The 12753-nt window shown below is 55.6% G+C and overlaps 1 protein-coding gene across 2 annotated transcripts in view; it reads right to left on the bottom strand.

Moving 5' to 3' along the window:
- MGAT5B (alpha-1,6-mannosylglycoprotein 6-beta-N-acetylglucosaminyltransferase B) overlaps positions 1-12753 on the bottom strand; it is a 70790-nt gene that overhangs the window by 45807 nt on the left and 12230 nt on the right. For both annotated transcript variants that reach the window (XM_072781733.1, XM_072781734.1), the window contains exon 3: positions 12510-12657. In XM_072781733.1, the coding sequence (XP_072637834.1) occupies positions 12510-12657 (148 nt within the window). The remainder of the gene's footprint in view (positions 1-12509; positions 12658-12753) is intronic.

Below are 12753 nucleotides of genomic sequence, written 5' to 3'. Positions count from 1 at the left end.
CTAGCCCCCCCCCCCCTCCATCCAGTTGACCCCGTCTTAATCTGATCACATCTGCCAAGGCCTATTTTCAAGTCAGATCACATTCAGAGGCACCGGGCTTCAGGCGTCGACTTATCTTTCTGGAGGACACAACTGGCCTTCTGTTAGATTACAGATAAGAGGGAGGGGCTAAAAGATGATGCTCCTTTTGCTCAGAGTCCCCAGACAGCAGGGGAATAGGAACAGTCCTCCTCGGTCTTCAGGTGGCCGAGGAAGGCCATGGGGAAGAGCGCGGTGGGCATTGCCCTTTACAGTGAACCAGAAAAAGAGCTGAAGATCCGCCTCTTAGGAGCTGTGTGACCCTGGGCGAGTCACTTGGCCTCTCTGTGCCTCATGGTCATTCTCTAAAAACGTAGGCCTGCACGCGGAGGCCGCTGTTGCTGGTGGTGTGGTGTGGCTGATGCCAAGGCCGAAGGGGCTGGGGCCAGGCCGGCGGCTCTTCTCTACCCTCTGAGCCCGAAGGAGCCTTTGTAGACACTTTCCCCCCACTCACTGTCCTCTGTGAAAAGTTCAAACCAGGGGATCCCTGGGTGGCTCAGTGGTTTAGCACCTGCCTTCGGCCCAGGGTGTGATCCTGGAGACCCAGGATCGAGTCCCACGTCGGGCTCCCTGCATGGAGCCTGCTCCTCCCTCTGCTTCTCTCTCTCTCTCTCTCTCTCTGTGTGTGTGTCTCTCATGAATAAATAAATAAAATCTTTAAAAAAAAGAAAAGTTCAAACCAGGGACATGCTGCTGTTCTGTTTACACACTGCAGTCTGCGGGGGGCCACACGTCTAAGATCATTTCCTTCTCAAGAACCAGGAGGCTTCACCCCTGGCGGGGGGGTGGGTGGTGGTGGTGACAGGTACCCGCAGAGGATGCCCCCCTTAAGCAGAGAAGGAGCCCGAGGACCTGACGTCTGGGTTGGGCTCCGCAGTCAGTTCCAGGGAGCCTCCTGGAGTTGCCTTCCCTGCTGACCTGCGGGGACAGGACAGACACCCCTCTGCCCGGAAGGGACGTTCAGCCGACACCAGGAGGTGGCCACCGTGTGGGAGGCCAGAAGCTCGTGGCTGCTGGGTCAGGGCTGGTGCTGAGCATGGGTGGCCGAGGAGCTCAGGGGGTGCTCCCGGGCAGGGAAGGGCCAGGTACGCCCGCCCCCACAACCTCTAACCAGAGACCCCAGGGCACAAACAACCCTTGTCAGGGATCGAGCAGGACCCCCGCAGGTCCTGCTGGACTTTAAAAGGGACCCCACCCCACTTTAGGCCTCCCGGAAGGTGCCTCTCCCTCAAGGCTCTGCTCCATCCACCCTTCGGGAGCCAGATCGCTCCTCCGAGCCCCCTAGATGCTGGGCTGTGGTGGCAAGTGGCTGGCTTGCAACCCCCTGGAGGCCTGGGGCTCCTGGCCGGCTCAGTCGGTAGAGCACGTGACTGTTGATCTTGGGGTTGTAGGCTGGAGTCTCACGCTGCGTGTAGAGATTACTTAAAAATAAAATCTTTTTTTTTTTTTTTTAGATTTTATATATTTGAGAGGGAGTGAGAGACAGCACACAAGCAGGGGCAGAGGGAGAGGAAGAAGCAGGCTCCCTCTGTTGAGTAGCTTGATCCCAGGACCCCAGGATCATGACCTGAGCTAAAGGCAGATGCTTAACTGACTGAGCCACCCAGGTGCCCCCAAAATAAAATCTTTGAAAGAGAAACAAAAAGGAAATAAAAGAAACCCCCAGTCGAGTCCTGCGTCCTCAAAGACAGGAACGTGCTTCTGGATGGAGCCTGGCACTGCCCAGCATGGGCTACATGCCCAGAGCTCCATCCCTGAGCTGGGCTGAGTAGCCTCTCCCGCGCCCCCTCCCCCAGATTCACATCCACCAAGAACCGCAAAATGTGACCTTATTTGGAAATAGGGTCTTTGCAAATGTAATTAGTTGAGATGAGGTCATGCTGAATGAGATGGGGCCTCAGTGCAGTCCCTGGTGTCCTCATGAGAAGGCCACGGGAAGGCGTGCTGCAGAAGGCCACCATGGGACGGCGGAGGCAGAGACCGCAAGGACCTAGGTGTGCAAGGAAGGATCCCTGGAGGCTTCAGAAGGAACAAGGCCCCGCTGATGCCTGGATTGCAGACTTCAGCCCCCAGAACTGAGAGAGGAAATAATTTTTATTGTTTTAAGCCATCCGGTTTGTGGTCATTTTTTTTTTTTTTTTATGGCAGCCCTAGGAAATTGATGTATCACTGTCTGCAGCACTGAGGGGAAATGGGTTTTAGACCGTCCCAAAAGGACAGTCTGGGTTCTCCTGGGCCCCCGTGTCAGGAACGTCTCTCCAACCCATGCTCCTCTCCCTGAAGCCCAAGTGAGCCTGCAGCTACTTTGACCAGAGATGAGCAGCTGGAGACCACACGTGACATCTCGAGCCCCGGGTGGGTGACTCCCCATGTTATTCAGAAATTGGGAAGAGTGAGGGCCTCAGAGTCAGAGGTCCTGGACTCACATCCTGACTCCACCAGACAGCTATGTGACCTTGGGCAAGTTACCTAACCTGTCTGAACTCCGGGGCGTAGCTCCTGTAACAGCTGAAGAACCTCAACTACCTCCGAGGATGAGACACAAGGCCGAGGGTCACATGCTCAGCATATAGTAGACACTCAGTAGATGCTCGAGACGCTTTCATGTCCCAGCCACAGCCACCACTCCATCCCCCAAAGGAAGGACCATGTGTCCGACCACAGAACAAGGCACTTCACTTTTTGGAGGATGTTCATACGATAAGCGTTTCCTGGGGAGCATCACCAGTGGGGGCTCTGAAGAGGGCAGGTGGCTTCGGTCTGATTTCCCAAGCTCAGCGTGTTCAAAACAGAATGACTCGGCGTCACTGGTGTTAAACTGGACTTAGCATCCGTGCGGTACTTTCTATTTTCAAATAATCTATGATTAGCCCTCTCTCCCTGGGTGCTCTTTAAAAACTGACAGTGAAAATAGATGCCTCAGGAGACGGCAGACCACAGCAGGGCCGTGGCCGGGGAAGCGTGAAGAAGGGGAGGAGAGCAGGAAGTCAGGGTGCTCCCATCAGCGGGGCGCCAGACAATTCTCTGGACAACATCATGGTTCTTTTGAACAGCCCTTTGTACAGAGGAGGAAACCAAGGCCCAGCAAGGCTGAGTTACTTGCTCAGCGCCACATGGCTACTATGTGGAAAAATCAGCTATCAGTTCACCTGCAAGGGGTCTGTGCCTAGGGGTGGGCATGAGGGCAGGACTTCAGGACCAAGGCCTTGATCTAGGGAGTGACATCATGGGGGTGGACCCCTCAGTATGGTTTTATTGTGTTTTTTTTTTTTCAACATTTTATTTATTCATGAGACACAGAGAGAGAGAGGCAGAGACACAGGCAGAGGGAGAAGCAGGCTCCATGCAGGGAGCCCGATGAGGGACCCGATCCTGGGACCCCGGGTCACACCCTGAGCTGAATGAAGGCAGATGCTCAACGTGCTGAGCCACCCAGGCGTCCCCCTCAGTACGGTTTTGCACCCGCACTCCCACCCCCGGCTACTGGCGAAGGCTGAAAGAGCTGTAGCAGGAGGCTTCTCCCTGTCAGCACGAATCCTAACCCCGTAGGATCTGTTACCAGGGTACAGACCTTGGATTGTGGGTGCAAGGCAGGGGGACCTCGGGGACAGATGCCCGCAGCCTTTCTCAGCTGAGTACCCTGTCTCCCTGCTGCTGGTGCAAGTGATGGCGGGCTCTTTGATCCTCCCTACTGGTTGCTTATTTTTAATTCCTTTCCTGTTTTATATTTGGTGCGTGCATTTGGTGGTCAAGCCAGAGGCGCCTGACCCGATGGCCTTGTGAGGCACGGCCTGAGTGGGAGTGGGAGACCCAGGGCCGCGTCAGGGTGGGTGGGAAGACGGCCACCCAGAGATTTGGGAGAGGCTCTGCACGGAGGCGTCTTTGCCCTTCACCCTGTAGCAGCGGGTTACTCCTGGCAAGGCCTGGCAGCTCCCATGGCTCCCCACGGCTCCCCACGGCTCCCCACGGCATGATCAGCAAGAGGAGGGTGAGGTTCTTGGCCCCACCCTGTAGGCTGCGGCTGCCAGGCAGGGGCAAGAAGGAAGGGGGCCTTCTGCATTATCAGGAGCTCTCAGGGCCAGCGGGACTTTGGGTCAGATGGGTGCCACCATCCCTCCCAGCTGGGCAGACATTCCACGAAGCATCACGGGACTTTGTCCCTTGTCACCCCTGACAAATGTGGCGTGGTCACATGGTTGCCGCGGCTCTCAGGACCACAGGGCCATGCAGACCATGCAGGCCGGGCCCCGTCCCCTCCAGGTCTGCCGTCTGGGCCAGGCCTTTCCTTGCCTGAGCCAGTTCCCTCACCCGGGAATCACAGGCCTGGGTGGGCCTTATCTCACTGGGCCGCTGGTCAAGGTCAACGTACATAACCAGCGTCCGCTGGAGGAGCTGCTTTCACTATTGGTCATCATTAACTATTAGCACTGCTGTTTCAGCCAGCTCCGCGAGAGTCCGCTGGAAGCCAGGGCACAGTCCTCGGGCCTGAGGGCCACCCCGCGTGGCGCTGGCTGGAGAGGCCCTGCCCTGTCTCCCAGCAAACGTGCCCGAGTGGCCCGAGCCGGCCTGAGACACATAGTTGGCCAAGAGCTGACAGGACAGAAATGGGAAGAGGGGAAGCAATGTCCCGGGATCCGCTGGCACCTCCTGAGGCCACCACTGCTCTTGTCACACAGGAAAAGAGCCAACAGGTGCCCCCCACACCACGGGCTCCTAGGTGCCCTGCCCCAGTGGGCCCAGACCCATCACGTTGCCTCTCTGGGGACACCGCGGCCCTGAGAACCTGCCCGGGGTTAGGAAGTAGCACACCTCAGAGCCCTGCCAGCCCTGCCTCTTACTGCACGGAGGGGAAACTGGCCAGGAAAAGATAAAATGACATCAGTGACGTCCCCGAGGTTGCTTTTGGGCTGGGGATGGAGCAAGGGACTCAGACCCTGGCTCTCTGCGCCAGACCTTGCTCCTTCCTGCAGCGTTTGCAAAACAGTGAAGCACACCCAGAGCTCGAGACGCGTGGCCCTGTGATTTCTGCACACCTACTAAGCACCAGGCATCCCACCAGTCGTTTCTTACTTGAGAAGTGAAAGAAGGCCAAGCCAGGCCTCTGGTCAGCCCACTCCCCACCCCCGGGGAGCCACTCGGAGAGGCTCTGGTATCCATAGTATCCAAAGTTCTCCTGCCCAAGCACCCCTTATCTTGCACCCACAGACGGACCACCAGCCCCTCCTGCCCAAGCACCAGTGGCCTCCGGGAGCCCCCTGGCAGCCTGCCTCTGTCCCCCAAAGAGGCAGCCGGTCACAGGATGCTCTGTTCCCTCTACCACCTGGGGTCAGGGCCCCGCGGCCACTTCCCCTTGGGCCCAGCTCCAGCATCCATCCCATCAGGCCAGGCCCCCAAGAGGCCCCCGAAGGCCCCAGCCCCTCCCCTCAGCCCCTGAGGCAGTCACCCACTTGGCCCTCATTCCCTGGCCCCTTGAACAAGCTCTCCCGGACGCCCGCCCGGGGAAGGAGGTTTAATTTCATGTTCCTCCCATGATTTATGAGGATTGCATTCAATTAACAGAGTATTGATTCCGCGCAGCTGGCCGGCACGCTGGCTGGGAGTTGTTATTTTATTATCAAACCAGCCGCTTTCCTTTTAAAACACAGGGAGACTCTGCACACGGGGGCCCACACGCACACTGACCGAGACGCACAGACACGTATGGCCAGAGACACGAGCGTCACGGACGGGGAGCTGCTCTGTGACTGTCCGTCTGTCCCCCCGTCTCTCACACACCGCATGGGATGTAAGGAACCCCTGCCCAGGGTCCAGTCTCCTCCTCGGCTTCTCTGGCCCCAGTCACCCCCATCCAGAGCCCCGGATGCTGTGGGGGGGTCCGGACGACACTGAGGACCTGCCAACCCCTCCTCAAGCAAGAGCAGAGAGCATTTGTCTCTCTTGCATCAAGAAATATATGTGCATTTATGGTAGATAGACAGACAGACAGACGGATGGATAATCTCCCCACCATTGACAGGAGCGCAGTCAGCGTCGAGCGGTGTGTGGTTTCCACACTGGGCGAAGGGATCGGTGCCCCATGCACACAGCAAGGCCAGGGTGTGGAAGCTGGACTGGGGGACACAGGAGCCCGAGTCCAGCTCCCACTCCTACACCCCAGGACCTGGCTTTTACCCGGAGGATTTTTTTTAAAAAATCCCCTATGTATCTTTTATTTAAGACCCGTTGAGATCCTACTGTAGAGGTGTACCTTGCCCATCTTACCCACAGCAAACGAGGTTGAGAACCTTTGTCTTTGTTAGGATGCTTAACCCGTTCACACTTATCCTCACGTTTGCTAGGTTCCTGCCCTGACCTTGTCACCCAGCTACCTGCGTCCCTTCCCACCCAGTCCGGCCTCCCTCCAGCCTTGGGGCCAGACAAGCGCCCGGATCTCATCCACCGGGAGGCTGTCCTGTCAGGGCCATAGGTGGGGTAAGCCTTTTATTTATTTATTCTTTACAGATTTTATTTATTTATTCGAGAGAGAGTGAGAGAGAGATCACAGAGGGAGATGAAGAGGGAGGGGGGAAGCCGACTTGCCGCTAAGCGAGCAGAGAGCCCGACACAGGCCTTGATCCCAAGCCCCCCCACCCCCGCAGAGATCATGACCTGAGCCGAAAGCGGACATTGAATTGAGCCCCCAGGTGCCCTAAGGCAACCCTTTGAAAGAAGCTCCCAAAGTTGTCTTCCCAGATTTTGGGTCCCCTCACCTGCCCCCCACACTCACGCAGACCCCCGAGGCTCCTCGCTCAGGCTGTAGGTGGCCGAGAATGTCTAGAAGCATTTTTGAGGTTTTTTTTTTTTAAAAAAAACTGAAAAACCCTTCATCTCTTTACCCACAAACAAGAATCTTGATCTGATGTTTATTGTTACTTTATTTTTATTGATTTCTGCACACTGGTAATCCAACTCTGTTCATTATTATATAACCTCCTCTTCACATTGTCACTTATCACTAAAATCCCCACATGTCCCTGTCAACCTCCTGTTTGATGGCAGCATAAGCCGCACCGAGCAGAGGCACCACGGTCTGCGTGCTGTGCCCTCGCCGGTGGACATTTAAATTGTTGCTCAAACTTTGTAGGTTTTGGCAAGATTTTATTTTAAGTCATCTCTACACCCAACACAGGGCTCGAACTCACAATCCCGAGATCAACATTTGCACACTCCACTGACTGAGCCAGCCAGGCACCACATTGCTCAAACTTTTTGACATTATAAAAAAGGTATTGGGACGCCTGGGTGGCTCAGTGGTTGCACATCTGCCTGTGGCTCAGGGCATGATCCCGGGGTCCTGGGATCGAGTCCTGCATCGGGCTCCCTGCAGGGAGCCTGCTTCTCCCTCTGCCTGTGTCTCTGCCTTTTCCTCTGTGTCTCTCATGAATAAATAAATAAAATCTTTTGAAAATTGAAATAAAAAAATAAAAATACAGAAGGAGTCAATGACCAAGATGTTCAGAAACATGTTCCTAAGTGAAGATTCTTCTCCTGAGCAGATTCCCAGCATGAAACGACCAGGTCGTTACAGGCCACAAGGCGGTGACCGGGCATTCCCAGGCGGGCTGACTCCTCAGGGTCCAGAACGGGAACTCGTCCAGGGTGGGGGTGGCCAGGACACACCTGGCTTCTGTCTCCCTGTCCTGTCGCACACAGTCCACACGCCCAAGTCCCCAGATTCACACGTAACAGAGCACCAAGGGCGCCCACAGCACCCCGCCTCTCCTTCCTTCCTCCAGCAAGTACTTATTGAACCCTGGGATCCAGAAATGAGACAGACAAAATCTCTGCCCTCACGGAGCATACGTTCCAGCTTGGGAGACAGACAGTGAACAAGCAAATCATGAAAATACACAGAGTGAGGTGGAATCTGGGAGGCTGGGTACAATTTGAAATAGGTCCCCAGGGAAGGACTCATTGGTGACATTTGAGTAAAAACTGGAGGAAGAGGAGGGAGAAAATGAATTCTTTCACCTGGCTAGATCTGAGGAAAGAGCATTCCAGGCAGAGGGCATGGCCTGTGCAAAGGCCCTGTGGCCAGAGGGAGACAGACCACTGTGCGACAGGAATAGAGAGGAGGCTGGTGGGCTGAAGCCCAGGGAGCAAGTGGGAAGATAGCAGGGCTGGGCACATGGGGGTCACAGGCCACTGGTGAGTGACTGGGAGCTTGGGGGAGGTGGGGAACAGAGGCGGCTCTTGACCAAATTAGTATTTTAAAATAATCTCTCTTTAAAATAAACAGTCGGAGGAGGGCAAGGGCGGTGGGCAAAGGGGAGAGCTGGGATTCTGGGCACACTCGGAGGGTGGGGACAGATTGCCGATGGGCTGGATACAAGTGAGAGACAGAAGGGTCAAGGCTGAGTCCCAGGCCCGAGTCTGCCCCTCACTGCAGGGCTCACCTGCAGTGGGCTCCTGGCGCTTCCAACCCAGCCCTGCGGTCCTGACTCCAGCTGCGCGCACGGCCGGGGGCCAGTTGCTCCCCCACCCCCAGCAGGGCCACTCTGAGAACAGGGCTCCAATTTTGGTTCCCCTGTGCCTGCTCCACCCATTCTAGAAACCCCGGCCCGGACGCCACACACGGTACAGGTCCAGCAGATACGGCCTCGTATTTGACTCGAATGAAAACAGCCCGGAATGTTGGTCGTCTTTGCTGTGGCAGAGAAGCCTTCTGGGAAATTCAGAGATCATTACTGTTTGGCTTTAGGATACATAATATGATGCCATTTGCAGCAAATCTGCAAATAACCCCTAATTAGGTTTTCCTAGGCTAAAAAAGCAAATTTGCTTTCCCTGAGGACACGGGTGGGAGGCAACAGTCCAGAAGCTTCCAGCAGGGCAGGAGTACAGTGGGGGGCTATTCAGGCCACAGATCATTTCGAAGTGAGATGAACAGAGTTTGCTGGAGACACAGCAGCATGCAGGTCCGCAGGACTCCCACCTGTCTGGCCCAGGTGGGTCGGTTTAGGGGGTTAAGGTGGGGCAGGGGCTGCAGTGTTTGTGCAGAGGGGAGACATGAGCAAGCAGCCCGCCCCCCCACACCCCCGCATGTCCTGGACACACCCACCATTTCTGTCCCCTGAAACCAGAAGCAACAATGTCCCTGAAATTTATGGCTCTGCCTATGGGGTTTGATGGGCTCTGCTGGTCTTGATGGATTGTTGCTATTTCCCGGGATGGAGCTAGGAGGTGGCACGGACTACTCCCTCCTAGGAGGAGAGGAAGGGCAGGGCAGGGGAGGGAGGGAGAAGCCAGGACTGGAGGAAACCAGAGAGACGTTGAAGGAGCTGACAGTGGCTCCCCCACCCCGTCCTGCCCCCAAAAGGCAGGCGACCTGACCCTCTGCCCTGCCACCCACAGCAGGCTGCTCAGCGGAGAGAGGGCCAGGCCGGTCCTCTGCCCTCACCCTGATGCACAGCCCCGTGGACAGAGGCTGGGTCAGCAGTCCAGAGGGGAGGCAGCACAGCTGGCGGCAGACAGGAACGGGGAAAGGATGACATGGGAGTGGGGCTGGATTAGAGAAGATGCACTCCACGCACACACAACAGAAAAGGATCTCGTGCCCCAGCGGGAACTCACCTTAACCTCCCTCTCCCCATTTTTGCCACCAGCTCCCCTGCTTCCCTTTTCCACACAGCAGTTGGAACTCTTTTAAAAAAAAAAAAAAAAAAGCCAGATCCTATCCCCCCTGGGGTTGTGAGCTCTCTGACAAACTCCCACACGTCTCAGAAGAATGTCCCAAATACCACAAAGCTCCATGCCACCTGCCCTGTTGGCCTCTCCTGTCCCTCAGCATGCTTTGCCATGTCAGCTTTCTTACTGGTTCTTTTCTTCCAACATACCAAGCTTATTCTTACCCCAGGGCCTTTGTACTTGTTGCCCTCTCTACTTCAAATTCTCTACTCCCAGCTCCTTCCCATTATTCAGAATTAAGCTTAACTATCACCAACTCAGTAGAGGCTTCCTAGACCACCCTGAGTAAATAGATCCTTCCTTGGCACCCACCCCTAACCCTTCAGAGCATGCATCAGTATCCGACATAGTCTCACTTATTTCTGTTTCTTGGTTGCTACCCGTCTCCTCCCATAGGAGTGAGGACAAGGGCTCAACACTGAGGCCCCAGCACCAGCAGCAGGGCTAGGCGCTCAGTAGGACCAAAACATGTTTCGTGAGTGGATCCGTTTCGTTTGCTCTGTCAGATACTGATCCCAGGTTGGCGAGAGGGCATCCAACTGGGCACCCAGCACACGGCCACGCAGCCCACTCAGGAGCCAAGCACTGTGGCAGGCTCCTTGCACTACCATCATGTGTAATCCCAGACTCCAGGACTGTCATTTAAATGCCTACGTTTTCCAAACCAAAAAAAAAAAAAAAAAATCAAGACAGAGATCTGATGAAGGATACTCTTCCCCTGAGCTGTGAGTTACTTGATATGAAAAGTCTTGCAAAGGAATAAAAACTAACCCGCACACAGCCCCATGTTTAATGAATGGCTACCAAGTGCGCAGTGGTGAGAAACGTGGGCTCTGAGGGGCGCCTGGGGGGCTCAGTCAGTGAAGCATCTGCCTTCAGCTCAGGTCCTGATCCTGGGATCCTGGGATCGGGCCCTGCATCGGGCTCCCTGCTCAACGGGGAGTCTGCTTCTCCCTCTCTCTCTCATGTGCTCTCTCTCAAATAAATAAGTAAAAAATCTTAAAAAGAAGAGAAGAAGAAAAAGAAGAAGGAGAAAGAAGAAAGAAAGAAAGAAAGAAAGAAAGAAAGAAAGAAAGAAAGAAAGAAAGAAAGAAAGAAAGAAGGAAGGAAGGAAGGAAGGAAGGAAGGAAGGAAGGAAGGAAGGAAGGAAGGAAAAGCATGGGCTCCGGCATTCGCTGGTCAAGGCCCAGAGCCAGGCCAGCTCCCAAACAGCTGCGTACCTCGGGGTGACTTCCTGATTTTCTCTGTGCCTCGGTGTCCTCCTCAATGTGACGGAGATTGAAGCACCCATAAAGTGGGGCTGACACCACCACTGAGGGGACGCGGTAAGGACGATGCCGGGCACCCGGTGAGCTGTCCATAAATGCCACTGAATATGCAGTAGGCACGCCGACACCAGATGACCCGACTGGGCATCCAGGACATTCGATCAGCAACACCAGTGTGAGGCGGGCGCCGTGGCCAGCAGCCCAGCCTAGGCGGGCTACGGGGCAAAGGACCCCACAGCGGTCCAAAGGAGGGGTCTGTCACACACACCCCTTCCTGCAGCCGCCGGGGGCCCCCCCATAACCAGGACTGACCGCCAGCACTCTAACTTTGACTCTGCCAAACTCCAAACAGGAAATCCCTGGAGCCTTGGCTTTTACATTTCACGTATTGGCTGAGCTACCGCTTTCCTACAAATTGTCTAGAAGTGTGGATCGCAACTATAGTTTTCAGCAGCAGGACGCTTTCAGCAAATCACACTGGCCAAGATATATAGCTTTTCCGAAGTTGTGTCAAGTGTGGGTTTCAAACTTAGTTTTTAGCAGTTAGAAGAGCATCGAGCAAATCCACCTCACAAAGAACCTCAGTGTTGAAAAGAGATCAGGGGGCGCTCGTCTGCCTGGGACAGGTGGGCAGCAAGCACCTCCCTCCACAGTCTGAGGGCCAACACCCCCCATCCGGATGGGCCTGATTTCACACTCCCTCCGCCTCTGGGTTCCAGATCACTTACTCACCTAACACACACGATTCGGTTTCACAGCGTGGGCTCCGGGGGGCCGCTCCTAAGCTACCTGGAAGGAGGCCTCTGGACATTCCAGGCTCCGTAGGGGAATATTTAGAATGAATAAACCAAGGCAAAAATGGTCCAGGCCCGTCGGCAGAGGACAGGTAACCACCACTGGGGTCATCCCATCCACATGCACATCCACATGTGACAATCCACGTGGACAAAGCTCAAAGGTGCCAGGTTGAGTGAGAGAAGCAGGTGGAGGAAATGCCCTGCGGGATGCCACTCGTGTGCGGCCGGCAAACGCCACACGCCGCGTATTGACAGCGTGTGCGTATAAAAATACGTCTACGCAAACGGTTACCGTGGACTGGAAGCACTGATACCTAACTCAGGAAGGCACTTGTCTCCATGGGGAGGCAGGTAAAGGGCCCTCCAGCTTTCATCTGTGATTTTTATTAAAAAGGAAAAAGGACGTCAGGCCATCGATATGACAAAACGTTAGCAGCTGTAAAATCCGGGAGTGGAAATGAGCTCTGGGTTGTATTACTGTGTGGCTTCTGCATGCTTCTAAGTTTCGTCCGGGTTAGCAGAGAAGGGGGCTGACCAAGAGTGCCCCCGCCAGCTCCGGGAGTGCACATTGAGGCTGCGCCCCAGTGCCCGGCACGCCGCCTGGTCCGCGCCGCCCCCCCCGCCCCCGCGGACCCCTTACCTGTCCACAGCAAAGTGCCCGTTGCCAGCAGCCCGGTGCAGCTCACTGCTGTTCTCCAGTCTGGCCAGCGTGTCCATTCGCTTCACCATCAGCTCCAGCAGGTCGCTCATCTTGCGGAGGACGCCGCGGGACTCGGGCCCACCCAACACTGCAGACAGAGCGCGGGCGCCGTCAGGCTCAGCCGCAGCCTGCAGGCCACCTGAAGCCACCTGGTGGCTCAGACTCCAGCCCCACGCGCACTTTC

This window comes from Canis lupus, chromosome 16 (genome assembly GCF_048164855.1).
Source record: "Canis lupus baileyi chromosome 16, mCanLup2.hap1, whole genome shotgun sequence".
NCBI classification, from domain to species: domain Eukaryota; kingdom Metazoa; phylum Chordata; class Mammalia; order Carnivora; family Canidae; genus Canis; species Canis lupus.
This window is presented reverse-complemented; position numbering and strand designations above follow the sequence as displayed.